Raw genomic sequence first — 25,857 nt, 5'->3', positions numbered from 1 at the left:
TGATGCCCGCGGCCCCGCCGGACCCTCCCGGGCTGCGGGTGAGGGGCTGCGGGTGCCCAGCCGCGCCTTCCCATCGGCGTGAGGGCTTTCCCCGCCACGAGGGTCCCCTGTCCCCTGTGGGTTTCTCGGGAGCCGCGGCGGTGCCGGGGCCCCGGGCGGATCCGTGACTGTCCCCCGGCCCTGCAGATCTCCGGAAGCAGGCGAGGCAGCTGGAGAACGAGCTGGACCTGAAGCTGGTCTCCTTCAGCAAGCTCTGCACCAGCTACAGCAGCTCCCGAGACGGAAGACGCGACAGGTATAGGTACTAGCCCGTTTCTTTATGTTTTAAACGCTGCCTGTGGTGCTTGGTGCGGTTTTATCGTTTGCTCATTGCTGGTCCCACCTGTGGCTCTCAAGGCTTGGATTCCTGGGGAGCTTTCAGCGCTTCTCGCTGCTGGTGTTGCTGTTGATGTGATGTTGGTGTGTGAGTCAGGCTGTGGGTGACAGGTCACTGGGGAAAGCTGGATTTTGTTCTGTGTGGGATCAGTGTGCTTTTTAATGCTTGTTATGCTGGCTTAATTCTGAGTTGTTCTTGTATCAAAGTAACAGGAGGTTTTCAGGAAGTTCAGTATTAGGGGAATTTAGCTTTACACCTCCCAGGTGGGCTGGTGTGCTGTTGGTAATCCCAGTATTAAGGGAACTGGAGCAGCTGTGCAGGGAACAAGCCCTCTCTTCAAAACCAGTGGCTATTTCTTCCTGTCTTTCTGCTGAGGTGAGTAATAATCACAGAACAGCTTGGGTTGGAAGGGACCTCAAAGATCATTTTGTTCCAACCCCTCTGTCATGGACAGGGACAGTGTTAATGAGAATAATAAGAGCTGCAGATATGTTTTTAGATGTGTGTATATACACATGGTTTCTGTTCATATACAGGGGTGGTTTCTGTTTGCTTTAATTACATTTATGTTTGACTGAAGAATTAATGTGGTAAAACTCTTCAGGTGTATCTTGTGAGCCAGAGGTGAGCTCTTCCCTGCAATTCCACGGCAGGAATTATCAACTTCTCTGTCCATTTGCAGCTTTTTCTTTGCTTATTAACTGTATCAGTTGTGAGTGTTCCTGCTTTAGGTAGGTGTGTTGATATTTTTCTATTTTATTTACTTTAATAACTGAATCCATTTTATACCTCTTCCTCAATTTACAGTTCTGGAAGCCTGAGAGCACCTCAGCAATGATCATGTCACTCTTGAACAGCTCTAGTTTCACTTTTCTTCCTCTGTGCTGTTACTTGCCTTGTCATATAATTGTTTTCATTATTTTTGCTGTCCTGTGCCAAACCTACTTCTCTTACTCAAGGTAGATCACCAGAGCCATGAGTAATCTCTGAGGGGTGTTAGTTGCCACAGTTCTGCAGGCTGGTCTGAGATGTGACTTTTCCTTGTGGTTTCAGTTTACAAGCAAGCAGGGAAGGTGTGTGAAACTAATTGTGATAAATGGTGTGGTGTGTGTTCTCTGTGGCACAGTGATTGCTTAATAGGTCACAGGTTGTCCTAACACTGTGTGTTATTAAGCTGTGATTGTGTTGCTGGAGTAACATGCTAAGAGTGCAGTGCTCTCTCCTGCCAGTAAATAAATAAATCAAGTTGAAAGCTGGGGTGAGGAGGACACTGGTACCAGACAGGTGTCAGGCATTTCTTCCCAGGAGAGGTGGTATTTATTTCCTGCAGGTGATACTGTGTCTTCTGTTCAGATAAGAGTTAAAGCCATGCAGAATAAGAAAATGTAATTTTTCAGAGTTTATTTAATCTCTAGCAAACCTGGCTATAGTGGAGCTTTCCAACCTCTGTCACTGGAGTTTCCTTATTTCTGGCACTCATGAAATGATGCAACTTTTCAGTAACTGCTCCTCCTCTTCTCCTTAGCTCTGACACGACTCCTCTATTAAATGGATCAAGCCAGGACAGAATGTTTGAGACCATGGCTGTGGAGATTGAGCAACTTCTGGGAAAGGTAACTCGAGTTACTTTGGGTTGATTTCAGTGTTTAGGCAGTATCCCAGTCCGGATTCTGTGACGGATATTAGGAAATCCTAGTGCGGGTATTAAACAAGCTGTGCATGTCTAGCTGCCTCCTTCTGCTTGTGCATTGTAATTTTCTTGCAAGAATAAGCCATTTCTCATTTTCTGGGTGCTTTTCCTCCTGCAGCTGACTGGGATAAATGACAAGATGGCAGAGTACACCAACAGTGCGGGCGTGCCGTCGCTGAACGCGGCGCTGATGCACACGCTGCAGCGCCACAGGGACATCCTGCAGGTAACCAAGGGGCCTCCTCCCTGCCTTTGTGCTCTTTCTTTGGCTAAAATAATTATTATTATTATCTCTGCTGGTGTCACAGCATGCTGGAGTGTCTCACTAGGAGGTGTGATTGCTACTGATTCCATCTTGCTTTCCTTCTCTCCAGGCACCCAGTGAACTCTGAGTTGAAAAAATTGTGCTTTTTGTGTCATGTTGGTGACTAGAACTTAGCTGAGAAAGAACAATAAAGGGTGCTGCCTTGTGTGGGTGGGTTTTATATAGCAAAAGGGGGAATATAATGAATTACCTTGTCTGGGTGGTTTGTCATGTAACAATGTGCAAGGGAATGTCACACTTCAGAAAACATGATTGTAAAAGCTCCTAAGCTTCTCAAGGGAGATGAGGGAAATGTGATGGTTAAAGCTACCAGTCAGTGCTATAAATTAACCATGTTTTCATGGTATAGTACTCTTAAAATGCATATTTTATTTGGCTGCTCATGTACAGTTTGATTTCTGTTTGGAATCTGTGCAATCTTTTTTCACACTGTGAATCTTTTACACAGTGTGAAAAGCAATAGCATTTGTATGAATGGTTACAGTGGTTTTGGTGCACACCAGCTGCCAGTTAAATTGTGTTTTGAGAAGTACCACCTGCCTGAAATTGTTTAAAATGTAAAATTGCATCTTAAAAATAGCAGTCATCTTTGTAGTTCAAAAAAGACATTTTTTATTAATCTGGTGTAACAACAGAATAAACTCAAGAACATCTTCACCACACCAAAGAAGTAGTTTTTGTTAGGGCTTCTGATGGGAAATTTCAACACAAACCAATTCATCAGAAAGGTGAGGATATCTGAAACTGGGAGAAGGAATTGCAGTGGGTTTCCCTCCACAGCTGTAGCTGCAGCCATCCAATTTAGCAGCTACTCTAAGAGCAGTGAGTTTTAACAATACCTTGGATTAACTTCCAGCATTTTTGCTGTTAAATTCCTGAATTGATCTCGCATTTTGTATTAGAGAACAACTGACAATTTTAAAGGTGGCTGGATCTCCTGTGGGTGTATTGTGTTGCTCAGTTGACCTCAGGACCCTAATTTTGGGATAACTATTTGTTATTACAGGATTACACACATGAATTCCACAAAACCAAAGCAAACTTCTTGGCAATACGAGAAAGGGAGAATCTGTTGGGATCAGTACGGAAAGACATCGAGTAAGTTGTGTTTGCTGTAGCAAAGGTGTGAGACTGTCCTCAGAGGGGGAAGTGCAGAGAATGCTTGGCATAGCTCATGTGTCTGTGCTCTGAATAAAGCAAAAGAAGTTCCTTGGATTCCCAGTTCTCATTGAGGTTCTGTTCTGTTGGATTTTAGGTCGTATAAAAGCGGCTCTGGCGTGAACAACAGGAGAACAGAGCTGTTCCTGAAGGAGCACGAGCACCTCCGCAAGTAGGTGTTGTTTCCTCTTTACTGCCTGACTTCTCGAGGGGTGGAACATCTGAATTTCACTCAGCTGGTTAAATGTTTATGGCCTGTGCTGAGTGTGAGCTGTGTGGAGTGGACAATACTCATGGCAGTGTCAGTGATTGGGGCTTTAGGATCTTGTCAGTGCCAGTTTTGTGTTGTCTTCAGGGGCTTTTGCAAGTCACTTGTGACTCAGACCTCCTCCTCCCAAGGGAGTGGATGCCTTTCACTCTGACTGGGGTAAAGCTTAAGAAACTAAATAGAAACTCCCATGATTTGGCTGGGTTTCCCTCTCCTTTTCTTCTGTCAGTCAGACAGAAAAAACCACCTTTTCTCCTTTTGTCTCTAGACAAAAAGTGATGGAAGAGATTAATTCCTAAATTACCTATGCACTTAAATATTTGCAAATTGATTCTAGGTTAGCAGATAAGCTAAATAGAAAGCACGTTGTTGTTATTCCTGTTGCAGAGAGGGCATTAAGTTATGAGTAGCTGCTTTGTGTGTCCTTGTTCAGCAAAAACAGCACAGGTGAGAGCAAAGAACTGGAGGGTTTGTGGTTTTTAGAGAGTCAGGAGATAGTTCTGCTCTTCCTGCCTCTCTCCTTGCCTGTAGTTGTGCTAAATCTCAGGCTCACACGAGAGGGCAGGCTTGCATTTAAAAAAACAAATAAATAAATAATTACATGTGGCTTTCATATGTTTAAACTTATAGCCAAAACAGCACAAGAAACTTCTACAGGAAATGAAATAATTTTTTTTCAGTTGTAGCTTATCACCAATTCATCCTCAGTTTTCTGTAATGTATTTAAAACTTAATTGATTGAAAGCTTGAATTAGGACTTCTATTAAGCATGATCTTGAAATAGAATGGTTAAATATTTCTGGAGTTGTGAAATACCCTTCTAAGAAAATGATATTGCCCTGAGTCCATTGCTTTGAAGAGTTTGCAAAAATTAAGATCAGAAAAGTTACAGCATTTTTTGAAACTTTGATTATTTGTTTTTTTTTTAATATACTAAACTCTGCAGTATGTTTATAGGATTAAAATGCATGAAAAATGAAGTTAAGGCAGTTTTAGAAATAGTTTAAAACCATCTGGGTGATTATTTCAAAATGTTAAGACATGAAAAAAACCCACCATAACACTGAGGAAAAGAAAACCAGAAATAAGTATGAGTTGGGGATCTTTAGTAAACAGGGCCAAAACTAATCATGGAATACTCTGCAAGGTAGAGATAACTGTTAAGGATTGTGAAGAAATCCAGTGTAAAAGGAGAAGACAACATTGGCAAGAAATCAAAGCTTGCAAAACTTTTGAATTGAGAATCAGTAAGTTCAGAAAAAGATACTGGCAGAGGAAATTATTAGAGAGTTTTAACATTTTTTTCTTCAGAAAAGCAGCTAATGAGCTATTCATGCCAAAAAGCTGTAAAAACTAAGAAAAGGTCCCAAGAATTCACCAGGAGCTGGCAAATTACACCAAATATGCTCCTAGGATAAATTGACAAGCTTTATGTGAGTCATGATGCTGAATATTTGTAGTGCAGTAAATCCTGGTGCCAGACTAATTGACAGAAGTAGATGATGAATATATTTACATGAAGACACAGGAGTAAAAATCCAAATGTTTTCAGTGGAGTGAAATCTATGAAAAGAGCTTGAAAAACAGACACAGGAATATAAACTTTACAATGTATTATTATTATATTCTCCAAAGCAGTGTAATAATGCCACAGGAATTACATATTCATGTCAGATATTGGAGCATTCACTTGGTCTTGACCCTGCCTAATTTATTATATTAAGTACTTCACCCTACTACATATTTATTGCATGATCTGATAACAGAATGTGTGAGCTGCTGCCCCAGTGCTGAGTGCCAGACTCCTCTGTCAGCCTTTTCCTTCATGCACAACCATATGAGACAGGATAAACACAAACTGGGCTTTGCTCTGGGCTGTTTTCCATGAATTCTCTTCAAAAAGCTGCAGGCTGGGATTGTTTGTGGAGTGTCTCACTGGGGAGCAACAGGAGAGACAAGAAACTTCTGCTTTTTGCCTAAATCTGCCTCTTTCATTTTTGTGTCACATTGTGAACACCACAAAGAGCATCCTCTTAATGCTGCACATGTAGGTAATCCTAAAAAAGGAGAGGAAATGAAAAAATCTGTGAGTACCAGATGCTGATGAATCAAAGGTTCCAACACACATTAGGCAGCAGGGAATGACAGAAAGCACTGAGCAAACCCTGCCAGTGCCTGGCTCTCCATTAAGCCATGAGGATCCTGGATCCATTTGGCCTCCCTTTCCCAGGGAGGGGCTGGCTGCTGTGTCAGTGCTGCTGGCAGCAGTGGCATTTCCACCTTGGAATCCCCCTGGAGCTGGGGCAGCCCTTGGGCAGGGGGCACAGGGGGCCCTGTGCTGCTGCTCCCCAAACCAGGGAGGGTGAGATAAAACACATCATTTTCTTCTCCCTTCAAAAGCTTCACTGCTGCTCAGTCCACTTTATAAATCAGCTTTTTGTTGGGAAAGGAGATTTGTCCAGAAGTTCTGCTGGCTGTGGATAGGAGGCATGAAGTGTCCAAGTCACTCAAGTTTCCTGTCTGAGTTCTAGACAGGTAATTCAAGAATAGTTTTACCAACCACTGGAGAGATGAACATTAACACCTCATTTTTTAAATAAAAAATTAACCCCTGTTTATTAAAATAAGGTTGGCAGACAGATGTTGGTGAGTATTGATGCCCTGTTAATATTTTTACCTGATACCTCAGATTTCTTGGCATGTCAGATGCTTAAAGAAACACCCAATCTAGCGTGGTCATGTTTGCTGATCATTTTTGAAATCCTGTTTTCTTGGCTCTGTGCCATTCCCTAAAGGTATTTTATCTTCTCTGTTTGTGTGCTTTTGGCCAGGGGTACAAACAAGTCATCCTTTTTCTTCTAATGCTGTTTTCCATGTAAAGAAAACAATTTTGATTAATAGATCTAGCTTGGCATTTTAAAAACTACTCTGAAAAGTGCTGCCTCAGAGGAAACAATTCTGTTAACTTAGAATCTGCCCTGAGAAATTCTGCAGTTATTGATGAGTTATAGCCTAAGTCAGCAAAGAAGGAACTAATGTCCTTGATTAAATTTGCAATATTGTGTGTGTATGCAAGTGAAAGTCTCCCTTGTGTTGTAGGTGAGTGATAGCAGCGGGTACTGATGAGTTTGTGTAAAAATTGATGAAATCTTCAGAAGTTTAGATTGAAATTACAGGTGTTATTCCCCATAATGAATTCCTTGTAAAACTGGGTGAAAACACACCAATTCTGTCATTGTGGGGCAACTGTGTGATTATTACTTTATTACTCAGCTCCAGCACTCAGAAATTAGTCATTTATCCCTTTCTAAAAGAAGTGGCTGGTGGTGAAGCGGGTGCCTGTGTGGTGCAGATCTCATTAGCTGTGGTTTTAATTGTTGTCAGGTGACTGCATGTTTCTGCTGAGTGTTGCTATGCAGCCTGTGAATCTATCCAGTAAAAATTTTTATAAATCCTCTTAGTCGGAGTCTTGTGTGTGAGTGATGCAGGTAGATGAGATGAACCTGCTGCAAGAGTTCAGACACCCCTGTGTGTCTTAAAATGTTCAAAACTGGCACAGAGAGGGTCAAAGTGCCAGAGTAGGTGGGTAAGGAACTGTTTTTGAAGGAGGAAAAAAAGGAGAGTAAATAAATCAGAGGGACTTGTGCTGCATGGGAAAGAGAAAAGAGGAATAAGAGAAGTGAGCAAAAGAAATAACAGGAACCTGCAGCAGTTGTGTAATGGTGCTAATTAATAATACATACCTGAGATGATGAGGAGAAATTAATGTTTGTGCAGTGCTTCATGTATGTGGAGTGCTCTTTAGTAGTAAACATTTCTATTGCTTTCATTATAGGATTTTGTTATCAGCAGAACTATTTCAAATTTCCTGCTGTTGTTTGGGCAGAAATGGGCACATTGAGTAGAGAATAATCACCAGGAAAACTGCTTCCAAACTTTGTTGGTGGTACAGGCAATATCTTCATGGAGGGAGTGACTTAGTGACTGCTTTTCCTCTAAATATTGTCTTTCCTGACAAATTTTCACTTCAGCACTGATTTGCAGAGAGAAATCAGCTCAATGAGATGCAGAGACACCTTGCAGAGTTTTCAATTACAGGTGATTTGATTTTTTTGGGAGAAAGCTGCCAGTTTCCTACCTTCATAGAATTTATTTTTCTTTTTTTGTCCCTGTTCTCTGCTCTGCATGCCCTGGTTTCCATTCACTGTGCTGTTGAAGCTCGGGTTCCTGTGGATTTCAGTGGAACTTCAGGGTTGGATTCAGACCAGAGAGCTGTGCTTGCCTCCTTTCCCATCCCCTCCCTAATTTCCAGTTGCAGAGCACACACAGCTCCTGGGCAGTGACTGCTCCAGCTGACACAGTTCAGCCCTGCATCTCCTTCATCTTCTCTTGGAAACAGAGAATGCAGGAGAACCAGCTCATTCACCAATTCCTTTTTCCATCCCAAGCTGCTTGGGGAAGCAGCAGGGAGGGAGGAATGTGATCAGCTCTTCCCTGGTGCCTGCTGCCTGCCTGTTCTGCAACCTCAGAACTGCTGAGCTCCACTTTAGTCAGGCCCAGTAAGGGCTTTATTATTTATTTTTTTTTTAATTACCAAACTTGCCTCTTAATTAAACTGATTTTTTGTTCATGTCAGAGCAGAATGCAGTGTTCTTGTGGTCCCATTCTCTTGATTTGAATGCAGATTTTAACTGAAGCAGCACCTGGGAATGAATAATCTTTGTTCTGTAGCAGTTATGAAAAAACCCAACCAGCTCTGCCCTGGGAGGACAGAGGAGCCCTGCATGGCCCTGATTTGGAGGGTTTGGATCTGGTGCTGTTTGGTGCTGGAGAGGGGCTGCAGCACTCTGCCCATTGAACTGGAATTTACAGTGCAAGGAGGGACTGGGGAATCTAGGTTAAAACATCTCTTTGCTGCCCATTAATTGCAAGAGCTCTGGCAATGGTGTGCTGCTGTTTTCCCAAACACTCTTGGCTTGTTTTCTTTGTTTCTGGAATAAGTTTGAGAAATTGCTGCATTAAAAGCGTGTGCCAGTGCTGGATGGCTGTGGTGGTCACCTCCCTGCCTTAGCACTGAATAACTCAGCCTTTGGGACAGGGCTCTGTGCTCTGTCTGAGCAGCAGCACAAAGAAAATGCTTTTCAAAGAAGGGATTTGAGCAAAGGAGGATTTTTGGTGTTGCAAAGGCTTACTTAAGGATGCACAACAGCTTGTCCTGTAATCCTGTTTCAAAATACAATTCTAGTCTGTCTTTCTGCTCTGTCTCCTATTCTGCTGCTGCAGAGTTTTCTTGATTGCATCGGTGATTCTTTCCTTTAGCCTTATCTCTGTCTGGGCTTGAATGGGTTTTATCTCCCAGGCTGCTGGCAGAACCTCTGTCTCCTGAAGACTCCTGGCACAAGGAGAGGCCACTCTGGAAGTGGCTGGATCAGCTTCCCCTGTCACAGTCCCAGACTGAATATGACACTTGGGCACATCATCTGCTCAACTGCTGCCCCAGACTGACAATAATTTGCTGTTTTCTTATTTAATAGTAAATAATGTTCAGAGAGGGAGACAATTCATGTCTTCTGGGAAAGGAGAAACTTCACTATATATAATTATATGACTGTATGAGCAAGTTATTGAAGTCGTTTAATGAGAATTTGGGGAGGTTCAAAGCTTCCAGGCAATGAAGGAAGATGCTCTCTTGGGTATTATTATTATTTATAAATAACTTAATAAAAGATCATGAAAATCAGCCAAGCAGTTCAGGATTTAAGAGGTTTTTTTCCTCTAAAAATAGTTTGAGCTTCATTAGGTAAAATCAACTATTTCTTTTAATCTTCCTGTGCTGCATTTAGGACTTATAAAAAAACCTCTACCCCAAACCACTAAACCAAAGCTTCTATGTCTCAGTGTTTATTTGCATGCTTTCCTGATAGTTGGATTGCTTTAACAATACTGTAATCAGTAACTTCCCCGACACTGATTACTGTTGTGACATTTTTATACCTCAATATGTCTAAAGTGATTAGGACACCAAATGAAAAAAAAAACCACCTATCAAACCCACCAGACACAGCACAAAACTAAGTTTGGGAATTTCCTGTGCAACTCCCAGTACAAAACTGAATTATTCAGGTGTCAAAGGATGTAACCACATTGACATTAAAAGCTTCAAGCTCGTTGTTTGCTTTTCATCTGTATAAAAAGTGAAGGTTTATGGATGAAATTCCATGTACCCAGGGAAAGTGGCTGTGGAGACTCTTGTAGGTCTTTATGAATGTCTGCAGGAGCCAAAGAGCAAACCCTCACAGAGTGAAAGATTGCCTGAATATATAATGGAGAAAAAAAAGTGTCTGGGACAAAAACTCTGCTCTGGTTCTTGATTCTGGGCTTCCCCTTAGAAACAGCACTTTGGTCTTAATCTGGGGAAAGGGAAGGATATAAAACCACACTTCAAACTTCAGGGCTCTGTGGTTTCTTCTGAAGTTTTTTTGTTCCTTTCAGAAATAAACAAGTCACCGATGCATGTTTTATTTGTTTTTAGCTTTCCTTTCAACGTTGTTTCTTAACTAGGACAGCTTCCCCCCTCCAAGGTCTGTATTGAAATTAGGGCTTTCAGGAGTGCTGAAATCCTTCCTGCATGGGTTGGTTCTGAAAAGCAGGTGCAGCTTTTCAACAGAATCAACAATTGTGGAGTTTTATAGAATTCCTTTTGTGCAATCTCAGAATCACTTCTATATTCTAATGCAGCATGTCATTTTTTTGTCAGTGTGGCTGTGCACTTCATTATTCTTTAGGGCCAGAAGTGCTTGCTCATTATTTGCTATTGGATCCTCCAGTAACAACAAGCTGTTGAACTCAATTTGATGTGTATGGATATGTTAAATAGTGATTATTTCCATTTTCTCATATGCAGAGTGTATCTCTGGAAAGTTACCACACTACTGCATAAATGTCATTCTTGAGTTTTTATTTAATTTCAACCTCTCCTAATGCATCGGAATTAGGCTCTCATTCTTGGCTGCTGAGTGATTGCTGTGCAGATTCCTTTGTGTTCCATCAAATCCATGATGCTAAGCAGAACTAGATCCAAATTACCCTTAAAGCATCCCTATTTTATCCTAATAATAGAGTTCTGCTTAGAACTTTTCAAGGACTTCAGTCCTGTTGTGATTTGAAAGATGCAGAGTGTTTTCCTCTCACTTGAGAGACTTGTTTATATCAAGTCTAGTTGCACTTCTGGAAGAATGCATCTTGTTCAGTCTCAGGTAAAAAGCCCTAAGAACCCTGGGAAATTGGGTCAGAAGAAAAATGCTGAGATCTTTACCCATTAATGAATTGCATTCTGGGTTTGGCTTGTGGATGGTTGAAATGTAGTGTGCACTTTACATTTTGAACCACAAGTGTTTGTGATGTTGCATTGTTAACTATGCAGCTTTAAGAATCATTTTCTGCAGCTTAATTAACAGGCAGGTAGAGAGTTGTAAATCAGGTACCTCAGCCAAGTCCTGCATGAAAGCCACAGAGCTTCTCCCAAAAAAACCCTCAAAACCACAGCAGGTGGAAATGCAGTTAGGGAGCAGAACACGTGTCTGTCAGTGTGGATTTTAGGGTTTCATACTACATTGAAGTTGGGTTGTCATCCTAAGGATAACTTTCACTTCATTTCTGTGTTAGCTGGACTGGAAATTAAAAATATATTAATTATGAAGGTTTTTATGTGATGGGTCTCTTGCAGAAGACATTCCCCCTTGTGTTTTCCTGGTTACTTAGGAATGTGTGAATAGTAGAATGGCTCTTTAGCTTTGCCAAGCTTTAGTCAAAAAACACTGAGCTAGAAAAGTGATCCAATCTATTTTGTTACAGCACAGATTACAAACAGCTTGTGTTTGTTGTAAGCTGAGCATCTCCTGTCTGTGTGTGCCCAACAAATCAGCCGTGACAGGTTATCCTGGGAGAGCTCCATTGCAGTCAGGTCAGTGGCAGATAGCAGAGCCTGGGCTGCTTCCTTTTGAGGGGTTTTCCCTTTACTTCAAGGTCCCATCCAAATTCCATGTTTTCAACCAGGGGAATGATGCAGGCAGCCCTACCCTGGCTGCTGGCAGAGCGTGCAGATGGAAAATTTGAGGAAATGCCGATGGAGTCCATTAGGAAGTTACTGGAATTGTTCTGACAGTTGTGGTTGCTGATAATGACTTACAGTAAGGCCTGCCCTGCTCATTTCATTTCACTTTGTTCCTATGGGTAATATGGAGCAATTATAGGGGGGGTCAGGCTCTCCAAGAACTTCTCCCACCACCCTGGTGGTGCCATCCTGGCACTGGTTTGTGCTCTTCGTGTGGGCAGCAGGAGCTGTTCTCATTTTTAAAGTTTTTACCCGAGTTCTTTGGGTAAACTGAACACTGCAGGTTATTGAGAAACTCTTATTCCCTTATAGATTTGCTCTGAGGGAAAAAGTATTGCTGCTGCTCACCCTCTTGGGGCTCTCAGGCACTTTCCCAGTCGTCTGCATGCCAAAGAGCTTTCTTGGCTAACTCCTCTTTTAGAGAAACAGTTCTTCCACTCTGATAATTCCCACACAACTCCATGGAGTTCAGTGGAGGTGCAGGCTATACCCTTTGGAAATCCAGGAGAAACAGATGTTGTGAAGGTGGATCCCTATTTTAAGGGAGAAAATCCCTTGGTACTCGTTTGCCTCCTTTAAACTGAGTTAGAACGACTAATCTTTGTATTGCTTATATGTTTACAGGTGTTAGCTGCAAAGAAAGTGCTTTTCTTAGTGTATCTAAACTCCCAATGGCTGGAATTGATGAGCTGTTGAGGTATTTACATAGTGATGTAGCTAGAAGTTAGATTTTTAGCTGAATTTGTGTTACAGGGTTGCAGTTGGAGGAGGTTTCACCAGATTATTTTCCTGGAAATCCTTTGGCAGATTCTTCCCTGCAGTGAAAAGAGATGCCTTCTGTGTATTTTTTGCCCTCATGTACGATTTCTTTCCATCTGGAAAGAAATTCAGCACCAGCCAATGTTGGTTTACTCTTGCCTAGAGCAATGGATTCTGTTCCAGTGCCTTTCATTCCAGATTTAACAAATTGCTTGCATTGATGAAACTCAACGTGATATTTTGCTTTTTTCTTTTCCGATTTTGCAACTATTCCTCATCCTTCCTGAAAGTGATTTCTGAGATGTGCAGAAATAAGCTTATTGAGGTGTTCAGAGATTGTAGGTGTGATGGTGTTCAGCAAATTTATACATTGATTAATGCTCACATTTGTGCTGGGTTTTGTGTTTGATTGTTGCCTTCTGCAACAGAGAAAATTGCATTCCCTTAGCATCCTGATTTGTGCTTGAATTAACACTCAAAGAAAACCAACAAAAGAGAGCAGTTTGGGTCAGTATTGGAACCTTTCTTTGCTTTTGGACTGGTTTCTGTGGGGAAACTGTTCATCCCTGAAAATGCCTCATGCCTTTGTTTTTGGCCAGCCAGGTTTTCTCATGCTGGAAGTGGAGGATGTATGCTTCATGGTCAAACACATTGGTCTTAGTCAATAAATACGCTTCTACACCAATTCTTGTCTTCTTTAGCAACTTTGAAACTAAATTGAATCAAACTTGGGACAAGTCTTATAAAATCTGGAATATCACAAGGAAGGGAAAAAAAAGTGTTCTGCTTTACATTCTGCTTAAGTTTTTAAAGAGTTTAATGATTTTATGAATTTTTAATATGATAAGGAATGTTGATGGCAAGCAGAAAAAGTGAGTTGGAGATGGGGGGTTTTTGTGTGTGTGTGCACAGTGTTTTTTTTATTATTATTCTGTTATTATGATGATGGAAATAACTGAATGTATAAATCAGATTTGCCTCATACCTGTATATTTGTATTAGAGTGTATTTTGCAGGATTTGCATTCCTGGAAGCTCCACATTGCCTGGTGATCCAGGACTGTGAAAATCTGAAAGATTTATTGGAGGCAGTTTGAGAGAGCAGACACTTAGTGATTTATCTTGCAGTTAGAGAAAGAACAAAGTAAAATTATTATTTCTGTAGTTATTCTTTCTGAAAGGAAGAAAATAGTTATCAAGTGCTGTATTAGTTTATTCTACAGGGTTTTCCCTCTCCCTTTTAAATTATTCTATGTGATAATATTGCCCTTAATTTCATCTGAAGGGTTTAAAGCATGTTGTGAGATGAGTTGTGTGCAGATGAGTTTTACTCAGCTAAGTATTCATCTGTATTAATGAATTTTATTGAAGTACAGACACACAGATTTGCCTTACAAACAACATAAAATGCTTTCTTTTAGCTCTAAAAGCCTGATATTGTGAGCAGGACTGTTTTCTATCATGGGGGCATATTTCACTTAATTTCTCCTTCAGATTCATTTGCCTGTCTGCATATTTAAAGGACAGGCTGTGCCATCTTCTGCAGACAGCAGTTGCACAGAGGCCTGGCTATTTCATATGCATGGCTGCTGCTGCTGGGCTTGTGCCATTCCTTACAGGAGGTGATTGCCTCAGCAGCTTCCAGCCTTTCTTTCCTGTAGGATTTTTAAAAAGCTTTGTCTGTCTGGACAGGTGAAAATGTAGAGTTTATTGAAACAGATGGCAAGTCAGATTAATAATGCCCAGAACCATCTTTTGCTTGGATGTTCATAAGGAAATGTCCACTGGGTTTGTTGTCTTTGCTTGGACAGCAGAAGAACAAAGTCAATAGATTTTAATTTAAGAGCTTCTTTTTGTAGTGTTTTGAATATGTAAGTTAAGCACAATTGCCTCGTTCAATGTTAGTTTTTTATTCTGGGAAATGAACATTATTTTTAATTGTGAGAACAGCTTCTATTTGTGGAGACCAGGTTATTAATAGTCAGAGATCTGCAAACTTCCCTTGTGTCTCTGGGCCCTGTTGTACTTTGTGTTCTTGATCTTCCTTAAATCTGACTTATTTTTATGGTTATGAGCTGTAAAATGAATGAAACAGATGCTTCTGTTTGGGTGTCACTGTGAGTGAACTTTACAATCTGTATTTGCCAAGGAATCCAAACCTGCACAGCAGAATCCCTGCAATGTTCCTGCTCACAGTGCCTGCCTTTACCAGGGTGTCAGGGAATGTCATGGCCATTCCTGTGGAGTTTGTTCACATTGCAAGGAGGGATGAGTTTGGAAATCCTCTCAAGAGCTGATTCTTCTTGTGCTGGGAAGAACACTCTGAAAGCTGTGCTAATAAATCTGTGCTTCCTTTAGTCTGCCCTCACCTACACATCTTCATTCTGAAGAAAATTCCTGTGCATCTCGTCCTTTTAAATATTTGGGGTCACTCCACATCCGTTTATCTTGAGGTTTCAGATGCCTGCTAAATACCCTGTGTTGGCATTTGCAGCTCATGCCTCTGTGTGTTGTGTTCAGAACTTGTTTTTACTGGTTTATACATTTTTTGACTTTATATCAGCATTTTACAGGTAGCCACATTCCCAGAGTTTATTTTTGTGTGTGTATAAACATACATACACATAGAAAAACAAAGCAGTGTCATGTAATCTAAAGCTTTTAAGTCAATTTTTGTGTTTATGTGTCTGACTAAGGAATAAAACTGCCCATCTACAGCTTTCTCTAGCATAAAAAGCAGTGAGTGTCTCTGCTGCAAACTGGCAAGCCTAATTTGGGTGCTCTAAAAGCCTTGGAGGACATCCTAGTTCACTTGAGGTCTGTAAAAGTGTTCAGCTTCTCTGTCATCTTCAGTTCATCAGCATAAAAATTCTATCATTTCATCAGTTAAATGGACAAAGAGCTGGTAATGATTTTTCTGAGGTAGGTTTTTTAATAGGGCTGTTCTAACATTTTCTTCCCCAGAATTCTTTTTAGTGTAACCTGTTAAAAACCAGCAAGGTTTTTAATACCTTTTCATTGATAAAATTTTTGTTTAAATAATTGAACCTTTTCTAAAACGATTCATTCTTGTGCACTGCTCTTGCTTTTGAGGCTGTTTTCTAATGGTTTTGCAGTTTATTCTGATTATGCCCTGCCCACATAACACACTTGTCTGTTAGAGACTATCTATGAAAGGCACATTCTCAGCTGGATTGTGTCTCTGGGAGGCTCAGTGATTACAGAAATCTTTAATGCATTGCTTTCCTGTGCTGCCTGCCTTGGGGACATGGGGAGATGCTGTGAGACTGCTCTGTGTACACAGCTAGGGTGTTTCCCTTCTCTGTGCCAGTGTAACAAACACCACACAGTGAATAAAACTGGTTTTATTGGCTTAAACCAACATGCTCACAGTTGATGTGAATCTTAGAGAGTGTGGCTCTGTTTGCTGCCCCAGTCGAGTCCCTGGCAGCTTAAAATTGAGCAAAATATTTTTAGTGCTCTGTTCTGTGTCCGTATTTCAAGCCATGGACAGCCTGAAATAGCAACCTTGGTGTTTTCAGTTCTCTTCACAGAGGAATAAAGTCATTGTGTTTGCCTGTCCCCCTCCCCAGCAGGTCACACACGTGGCCCAGCACGTTCCTCCAGCTGGAGCTGTGGGGGGATCTCCAGAATTCCTGTGGGAAGGAGAAAAGTTCCAAATCAGGCAGCTCAGGCTGAGTCAGAGGCAGAGCTGTGCTGCTCTGGGGGTTGGCAAAACACTTGGAATGAGGAGGGTGCAGGATGGAGGTGGCCATGCCCTGCTGGCATCTTGGAGTTTGGAAGCAATCAATTCTGATTTACTACTGAAAGCAGCAGCCAGTACAGCATAAAACTGCTTTTCTGTCAGGCTGATTTCCTCCTCAAACTGCAAACTCGATTTTTTTACCATTATTCTCCACGACTTTGTGTGAATCTGTGGGATAAACAGAGCAGTTGTAGGGGTGCACTGTGGGAATGATGCAGGCACCTGTTCCATGACATGGTTACATTGCAGATATTGATTGCTGTGACAAGAGGGGTTTTTGTGACATTTCACAACTGCCTGCAAAGCAGTGATGAAAACCCTGTGTGAAAGTTGAGTGCAGGAAAGGAGAAATAGCTGCACTCCTCCAAGGATCTTGTTACTCTCTTTAATGGTGTGTGTTGGGTTTTTTAATGAAATGTCCTCTCTGGGCTGTGCTTGAGGCTGCCCTTTTCCAGGGACGCTGCACAGGGCTGGATCAATGTGTGACAGGCAGGACAGGGCCACTGTCACCAGGGCTGTGTGTGACACATGGGGTGTGATACATGATGTGTTCCATCAGCTCAGCTCTCATCCAGCTGCTGTTCCACAGAGGGGCTCTGCCAGCATGAACCAGGGTTTGGGGAGCTGATCCTGAGCAGGCTCTGAGATGGACCCAATCTCAGCTTTTTGATCATTAATGACACTTTTTGAAGGGGTGGGCAGGATTAAAAAGCATTAAAATTAGCTGCTCCTCTCTCTAATACTCCTTTCCAAACAGCCCTCCATAAATCACAGTGCTATTTCCCTTTTCTTGTCTTCTCAGTGGTTTATGTGTTCTCCTCAGCAGCTGCTCTTGCTACACTTAGGAAATGCTGCTCCAGTGCATCTTCTCCAAAGTCTGTATAAACCAAACCTATGTAGTAGCAAAATGTGACAACATCCAGAAATAAAACATTCTAAGAGCAAATTTATTAGGAGGATGATGGGGATCATTGATTAGTGATCTAAAGTAGTACTTAGTGCTTGTTACTTTCTTTAACTTGTTTTTTTTTTTTTTTTTGGCTTTCAGCTCAGATCGACTGATAGAAGAAACAATAAGGTAGGAATGAATGTAAAAATTTTCATTATTTTCCATACAATCAGCATTTCCATTAAATTGTGTCTAAATATATCAGTCCCTATTTTTATACAGTAACTGTATTGTTTCCAGCTCCTTGGCAGTACTACAATGAATTGCTGCTGGGTTTGCTTTGGGTTTTTTCTATTCAATATTGACATAGGAATGTTGCTTAAATATTTTATTCACCCTAGCTTAGAAAATTTGGGTTTCTGCTCAAAGGTGAATCACCTTTGGAGCAGAGTGAATCCCAGGCTGAGCTGCTGAGGGCTATTCCTGTAGTCAAGATGTTTCTTGTGACAGTGACACTCCTGTAAAACCTGATTTCTGTACCTTTCAATGTATTCAGAATATTCAGCACCCAGTGTGCAGCTGATATAGGTGAGGGCTTTTACCACAAGTGCTTGAAAGGTTATTGCTGTTGTACATTAATTTATCTTTTCTTACATTGTTTGGATACATAAATGATACCTTCTCTAACTAATCTAGACATTTTAGAACTGTAGCAACACAAATTTTATTATCTGTGCCCTTTCCGAGCCAACCTTTTGCAGACCAATAACTCAAACTGTAATAATGCCCAATTTAATGGTTTTAAATTTTAGGTTATTGCTTTAAAGCAAAAGAGAAGGAAAAAAAAAAGGTAAGAAAGCAAGTAAGATATGCTTTCAGACAATGCATGTACTGACATAAATGATCAAGAAGAACAATTAGAGGTGCAGCCTGGCTGTGTCCATTAAGGGCTGGCTGCTTTAAGTGCACTCAGTGGGCTCAGGATAATTAACATGGAGGAAGAATGTGTTAAACCACATCAGTGTGCAGTGATGAGCCAGAAGTGATCAGTGCAATAATACCTGAAAATGTGGTGCAATTCCACCACAGCCTGACAGAAATATTTCTCCAGCTGTATTTGGTTTGGGTTCTAGTCCTTTCCTCTCCTTTATTGCCATGCTTGTAACCCTACTTCTCCATCTCAAAAATGCTCAGTGTTTGGTGAATTTCTTCTTTGCTGCCACTCCAAGTAAGCAGAACATTAAGCAGCATATGGTGATTTATTACTCTTAATATCCTGCAAAATTACATGTAATTACTGGTAACTATGTCATTGGCCTGGCTTCTGGATTCTGTGTCATCAGAGGAGCTCAGAGCTCTCAACCTTGCACAATTTGTTGTCTGGAGTAAATTCTTGCTTGAGTTGTTGCCAAAAATGTTTTACAGTTTTTTGGTACAAAAAGAGCTGATTTGGTAACGACATGGAGTAGGAAATGTAATTCCACTTATATCTGAGTTGAATTGAGCCTCTGTTAAAACCAGGGTGAATTTTTTGGCGAATTTTTTTGTTGAACTCTTTTTTTTTCTTGTGGTCCCCAGTAATGGCAAGTGTTTGTGTATGACAATTGATGGCAAATCCTGCTGCCTCCCAAGTGAATTTACCAATTGGGAGTTTACCCAACTCACCAATTGTTTTATCTATTGTAACCCAAATAAAAGAGGGAATTGTGCAGAAGAAGCTGTTTGAGGACAGATTCCTTGAGATGTAATTAGCTTATTCTGGCTACTGCTCTGTCTTCAAGGTTTACATCTGCTGCAGTTCATTAGTCATTTTTTAATTAAGCCAGTCAGGAAATCACGTTTTATTTCCTTCACACTTTTATTTCCTTAGCCTTCGTTACTAAGCACTGATTCCAAACATTGAGAAGCTCATTTTTGTGTGTGCAGAGGCTTTTGTTGACGAGCTACAGCCACTAATTGTGAGCCCTTGCTCTGATTTTCTGTCAGCAAGAGAAGTGAGGAGTCTGACTCTTGTTCTCCACGGAGCAAACATCCGTGCCAGGGAGTGCATGGGCACCTGAGCTGAAATGATTCAGTAACCAAAGCACTGAGCAGGGCTGTCACTCCAGATGTGTCATTATTACTAAACTTTTAATCAATTTTTAAATGAATTACGTGCCATGGGTTCTTACTGCAGCATATTTCTCTCCAGAAGCGAGTGGGATGTGATACTTTGTACTGCAGTTCTTTTGGAACAGCCTTCACTTCTCTTGGCCAGATTTAAATATAAGCAGAGATTTTGCTTAATATGTTTGGAGTTCTCAGGTTTTCATTTTCAAACATTATCACTCCTCCAAAATAGCAGACCATTTATTTCTTGTTTTCTAACAACTTGTGTTTTTATGTTGGCTCAGTTGGAATATTTTTTATAGTTTTGCCTGTACAGTGTGACAAGTTCTTAGGATTTTATTGTAATTCTGTTTCTGAGACCTGATCCATCAATGTTTGTGTATTGGCAGATTGGACTGAAGCCAGACCACAGCCATAAATTTCATTTTTTAGAATGGTCTCCTTATGTATTTGGTCTATCTCTTTAGGTAATAATTAGGATTTAATAAAAGGGAAAAGCTCAGCTGCATTGAGTGTTGACTTTTTAAAGGCATGAGCCACGTTTGGAGAATTCTCTGATTTCTTGTCCAGGCAAAATCATTTGCATTCCTGGGGAAATGTTTCTTCTGTTTTCATCTTAGGCTTCATCAAAGGAAACAATGGAATAAATAAAGAAATAAAGGAATATATAAAGGAATTTGCCAGGCTGTGAGTGTAGGTATGCATTGATGCACACACATATGTGTATATTTAGAGATACAAATATAGAAATGTATCTCCAGACAAAGAATAAGTGATGCAATCAGAATTTTTACCAGTTTAAACCTAGAGCTTTCATTTCTGTGCACAGTCACAGAGTCCATTCCCTAATCATAGACCTTGTCATGAATTTCAATGAGCAAGTATGATTCATGGCATGCAAAATGAAGCAGGAGTTCCAGTAATACGTGAATTATTTGATTTTTAATAACACAACTTTTTTCTTTAGAGTTTTGTTTCAGTTCTCCAGCAGTGTAGATTTGACTGATGAGTCTCAATGGTTGAAGCCAGGAGTTGATTTTTTGGTACATTTCCCTCAGTGGCACTGGATGGATGTGCCTGCAGTGTGGGGTGAAATAACAGCTTAAACATTAATTTAACTCAAAACTCTTTGCTTCCAAGTCAGGCAGCATTAAAAGTGTATTTCTGCATGTTAGACTTGTCCATCTGGGATAATGCCTGGAAGTGTTTATTACCCTGAGGGTTTTATGCCAGTGAAAAGAGCAGACTAAGTACAAATATCAGTTGAGTTTGCTTTGGAGGGAGGTTTGGCTGCTCTCATACCCACGGCACTGCTGAACAATCAAGGGCAAACTTGGAATGTGGCAGAACTTTTGAGGGAAATATGACTGCAAGCACAGGAATTTGAGATTCTCCAGCTGCTCTGGGGAGGAGATAGGTGGGGTTTTTATGGCTGTGACCTTGGGCTTAGCCGGGAGAGATTTCTCCAGTAGTGCAGCAGTGCTGAGCATTGTGCTTGAGCAGGGCTTTAATATTAAATATAGAGAGCAGGCCAGATACCATCTGGTTTTAGAAACTTGGTTTACACCCAGCTCTGGTAGTTCCAGCCAGTGCAGCACTGAGAATAGTTCCTGCTGGCTTCCAAGTGAAATGTGGAATTGGGGTCATCCCTGTTCCAGTAAGAAATGTTTCAGCTTTTGATGGGAAAGGTCCACACAAGTTCTGGAACAGCAGAACCAGGTCCTGAGATCTGGGGTTGGGCTGGGGAGTGACTAAATGGGGCCAATCTTGTGAATGGCAAGAATGGGATTAATTTTTTAAAATCTGCATTTGTGAGCGAGGCAATGGCAGCAGCAAGTCAATGAACATATGTCAGGGATGGGAATGAAACCAAAACTGTCTGATGGAGGATATGAGGAAGCTGCAGTGCTCAAGATGCAGAACCAATCTCTGGACTGGTCCCCAGGAACTCTGATTTCTGCTGCTTCTTGGATTTAATAATCTCCTTTACAGATCTGAAGGCTTAGATAAACCAGCTCAAGGGTTGAAGAATCAAATTATACGTGAACAACATTGCTTTTTGCTTGAATTTTGATTTGTTAATAGTAGCTGGAATCCAGTTAAGCTCTTGTTCATGAATATCACAATTACATTTCATTACTAGACCATATCATATTAAAAATGGTAATTAACCCAGGTTTTTTTCCTTCAGAGCTCTCCAGTAAAACACAGCCCTTAGAGCTAAATTCTTGAAAATACTGGATAAAAAAAATTAAATTGGTTTCAATCTCTTAACCCTTTACATCCTGCCTTTTTATATGAAATGGACAGTTTCACTCCCCAGATGTTAAAGCAGGAGCCTTGTGTTCTGTGAATAATTATTTCTAAAGGCATTTTGGAGGTGGCTCAGGAGCACTTTGTATACTGGAAATCATTTTGTGTTTTCACTTCTGTAAATGAATGGATGTTTTAATGAGTCGTTGGATGCATCTTACAAAAATATGGGACTTAATTCAGAAGTGCTTTGAGAGACACTGTATTAAAAACTCATCTGGACAAATATCAAGTCAGTGTGGGGGTGGGAGATGGGAATCTGTAGGTCACTGAACAAACTTTCCTGTGTGCAGATAGGAATTTTTTTTTTCTAATGTAATTCTTAGTAATTCAAAATTCCCTGAGTGCTCTTCTTAACAGCAAGTTTTTAGTGGTTTTGTGAGTTTGTTGTTTTTTACTTTAGAGGACTAAAATACCTGCATTGAAAAATTGTATGTTTGTATCAGGTAAAAGGAGCATTTCACATTTTCCTACCTCTGAAATGACAGCTTTAGTTTCCTTTTATATTTTTCTGTTGTGTTTTTCCACTTAACTTTTACTCCTCCAGAACATTTCCCCTCCATATTTAAGGCTCATAAACTCATCCAAGAACTTATTTTAATCATTGTTATTCCTGTAGATGAAGTCAACAGCAGCAGAGGTGACTTTTCTGAGTTATTACGAAGCCTTGTTGTATTTCTGTCCTGCTTTATGTGTTTTTGAAGCACATGCCAGCAAGGAGAGCAGTATTTGCCATATTTTTCTTTCTCTGGCACTGTGTCTTCAAGCTTTGTCAACTGAACAATCCTTTATAATCTTCATTTAATATCTCTTAAGAGCAGAGTTGCTTTTTTTCTGACCTCCAGAACATTTTAAATTTGAAATGGGAAATTCAGTTTTGTATTGGTAAAGAAACAAAGAAAATGAAAACTTATATACCATGGGGGATATTCTTAATGAGGACCAGATCTCAGAAGCTGATTTTTTCTGTGCTGTGATGGAAGCATCATTTGGGATGAAAGAAACTTCTAAATTTAAAGCTTAAGCCACGAGAGCATAATTCTTATGTTGCTTATAAGGTAATACCAGTTTTCATTGGGGCTGGAGGAGAAAAGTCAAACCCTGCCTGTTTCAAGAAATCTCAGTGCTTCACACTGTTAACAGTTTATATAAAACTGAAATCATTTAACTGTAAAAGAGAGAGATTAATGGAAAAATTGTGGTTTCATTCATGTTGCTTCACCCCATTCATTGTCCTTTGAAGAAGCATTGCCTGCTTGTTCTCCTCTTGTGGGAGCTGGGGATTATTCTTAGCACCAACAACTTGATCCTCTTTCTTTCCCCAGCATTGCCATGGCAACAAAAGAAAATATGACTTCTCAGAGAGGGATGTTGAAGTCAATACAAAGCAAGATGAATACCTTGGCAAGTATCCTTTTTCCTAAATATCGGTGCTGCCTGTGCCTAAGAAGAGTTGTGGTACAATGTTTCACTCAGCAGTGTCAGTGGCTCTGTGACATGTGCTGTCAGCAGTGACAGACAGGCCAGGTTTTTATCAGGCTCACCTGATAACCTGCCTGAAGCATCTTAATGGGAAATGTGGTGAATAAGTTGGTTTTGGTCAAAATTGGGCATTGCATATAAATTGACAGAATTTCATTTTCAGGTAGAGGTCTGCAACAGCATTTCATGGCCTTCCCTGCTGTATGCTGTTCTAGAAGTACAGTTGCATTTCAGGCCCTGCTCTTTGCTTTCAAAACAGCTGAAGCTGGGTGTTCATCACTGCTTGTTGTGGTTTACAGCTCAGAGAAGTCAGGGCCTGAGCATCCTCTTGTCTGTCACACTCTTGTAAAATTTTGGCTTGTTGGTTTCTGTGCACATTCTGTCTCAGAGCTGAAGATTGTGCCACGTTGTCAAGTCAGGCACGCTTGTGGTTTTCCCACTTATTCCTTCCCCTTAGTCAGTAGACAATGTCAGCACTGTTTGACCAGACACATGACATCCTGGAAAGATGCATTTTGGTAACCCAGAAATTTCATTACAGTTCTCAGCAGCTGGCAAGAACATTCCAGTAAAATCTCAAGAAGCTTTGGCCTTAAAAAGAGTCTCGATTCCAAAGACATGAAGCTCTGATTGTCTTGTTGGCAGTTGTATTTTGTACATTAAGAGATAGATTTACACCCTGGTGGTTTTACAGAGCTTGCACAGTGTGTGGGTCATGCAATGTGCAGGATTTTCTCAGTCAAATGCCTTTGGTTGTTGTCTTCACCAGTAACAGAATCCCATTGAAGAAATTCCTTTGGTTGTTCTCTTCACCAGTAACAGAATCCCATTGAAGAAATTCCACAGACGTTTTATATAACCATCCCATTTTTTTAAATTCTCATTTAAACACAATTAATAAAAGTAACTAAGCCTCACAAACTGGAGATTAAAATGCTGGTAATTGAGGTTCTGCTATAGGAGACAAAACAACACGAGCATCCACTGCTGCTCTCAAGGTGAAGAAAAGGGAAGTTTATTTTCTGACTCCAACATTTATATTTTTCCAAAAGTGACAGTGGATTGGAGGGTGAAAGTGCCACCTCTCCAATGACACTGGACAAACCAACAGTCCATCAAATTTCTTCTTCTCCATAAAAGAATGCAAAACAATAAGTTATTTACAGAAAGTGTGTGAGAAAGTTTGCTACAAGAATGTAAACATCAGAAGGCTTAGAAAATCTTTAAAAATCAGGGTGACAGAGGTGATCAGGTGGTGAGTTCTGTGTAACTGTGAGCTCTGGGCTGTTCCCTTTTCACTGCTGGTCAATGAAGTGCAGTTGTAATCCTGCTCCCTGTCCAGCAGCCTTTACTGCTCCTGCTTCCTCCAGCTTGGGAGTAGTCCCAGTGTTGGCATTTCCCCATCCAGCCTTGGGGGCTTGTTGGTGAATCCCTGTTTGTGCTGTGCCCTTGACTCTGAGCCCTCCCAGACCGTTTTCCAGCAGTGAACAGCCTGATCCAAAGGATCAACCTCCGGAAGCGCCGGGATTCCCTCATCCTGGGCGGCGTCATCGGCGTCTGCACCATCCTGCTGCTTCTCTACGCCTTCCATTGATGGCTGCTTCCCCCCTGGACTCTGCCAAACCTCATCTCCACCTGCCCTCCTCCCAGCCAAGGAAAAGTGACTTGGGGGAAGCATCAGACTTGGCGCAGCCTGCTCGTGGCTGGGGCTGTCAGCATGGGTGTCTGGAGCTTCTGATGGTAGACACTGACACTGGGCTTGGGCTGAAGCTGCAGTGTTTCTCCTCCCCAGTGTTCACCTTCCTTTGGGTTAAATTTGGTGGGATTTGTTTGTTTTTAATTCCCTTTCTCACTGCAAGGTAAGTGCCCATGGGATGCTTAACCAGGACTGGGGGAGCAGTTCCAGTGCTCAGCAGTGCTGGGGAGGTTTGGTGCTGGCTGGGGAGTGGGACAGGATTCTAATCCCAGCCCAGTACTGAATTTCACCCTGAGAGATGAATATTGCAGCTTTAAGCCTTCAGGTTGCTTTACTACTAAATACATGTTCTGTAATTCTTTTTAACTCCTGGTTGAGATTCTAGTTATTTCTGCATAATTCATGCTGTGAAAACTGTGCTTTACACAAATTCCTCAAAGTTAACAAAAAAAAAGGGGGGTTTCTGTTCACTTTTTGCATAGAACATGAATATGAAAGTACCCTCTGAGGGAGATCATAAGATTTCTTGTGGCTTTAAAGGGACTGACAAAGTCCCACTGTGTAAAAAGGGAGCACAGTGTCCCAGCAGCTGTTTACTCAAGTGTTCAGTCATCTGAAAAGTGACCAAACATGAGTTCACCTGAAGGAATCTTTTGGGTGCAAATACTTCCATTTTGGCTGGCATCATAAAGATCTTTATAAAAGACACAATAAGCAGTTTACAAAGCCTATACTGTAATTTAGGTGAAGCTATTCTGATAGTGCAGGTAAGAGGGATATGATCTAACCTGTTGATTGGAAGTGAAAATTATGATGGTTATAGCAAAGGTTTTGGACATAACTCCTCCTAGCAAAGAGCTGACTGTATGAATAGTGAAACAAGTGTTATTTACCATTATCTGAGGGGGGGGAAA

The 25,857-nt window shown here is 41.0% G+C and overlaps 1 protein-coding gene across 2 annotated transcripts; it reads left to right on the top strand.

The window, feature by feature from the left end:
- Positions 1-188: 188 nt before the first annotated feature.
- Positions 189-25,205, top strand: GOSR1 (golgi SNAP receptor complex member 1). Of its 2 annotated transcripts, none has more exons than XM_005424428.2 (8): positions 189-301; positions 1,902-1,989; positions 2,185-2,292; positions 3,398-3,489; positions 3,647-3,721; positions 17,503-17,532; positions 23,091-23,173; positions 24,717-25,205. In XM_005424428.2, exons 2-8 carry the CDS (start codon positions 1,945-1,947, stop codon positions 24,839-24,841), a joined length of 558 nt encoding a protein of 185 aa, XP_005424485.1. In that variant the 5' UTR covers positions 189-301; positions 1,902-1,944; the 3' UTR covers positions 24,842-25,205. The 2 variants fall into 2 exon arrangements, with proteins under 2 accessions (XP_005424485.1, XP_014163886.1); XM_014308411.2 differs by having other exon boundaries at positions 191-295; positions 24,717-25,199.
- The last annotated feature ends 652 nt before the right edge of the window (positions 25,206-25,857 follow it).

This window comes from Geospiza fortis, unplaced genomic scaffold (genome assembly GCF_000277835.1).
Source record: "Geospiza fortis unplaced genomic scaffold, GeoFor_1.0 scaffold538, whole genome shotgun sequence".
NCBI classification, from domain to species: Eukaryota; Metazoa; Chordata; class Aves; order Passeriformes; family Thraupidae; genus Geospiza; species Geospiza fortis.
Note: the sequence above shows the minus strand (reverse complement) of the source record. Positions and strands in the feature narration are given on the sequence as shown.

What these genes read in the sequence shown, in the direction of transcription:
- GOSR1 (XM_005424428.2), top strand. Translation starts at nt 1,945, where the DNA reads ATGTTTGAGACCATGGCTGTGGAGATTGAGCAACTTCTGGGAAAG. An exon ending in TCAGTACGGAAAGACATCGA is followed by an intron (nt 3,490 to 3,646) that starts GTAAGTTGTGTT and finishes GTTGGATTTTAG; the next exon opens with GTCGTATAAAAGCGGCTCTG. An exon ending in CTGATAGAAGAAACAATAAG is followed by an intron (nt 17,533 to 23,090) that starts GTAGGAATGAAT and finishes TTCTTTCCCCAG; the next exon opens with CATTGCCATGGCAACAAAAG.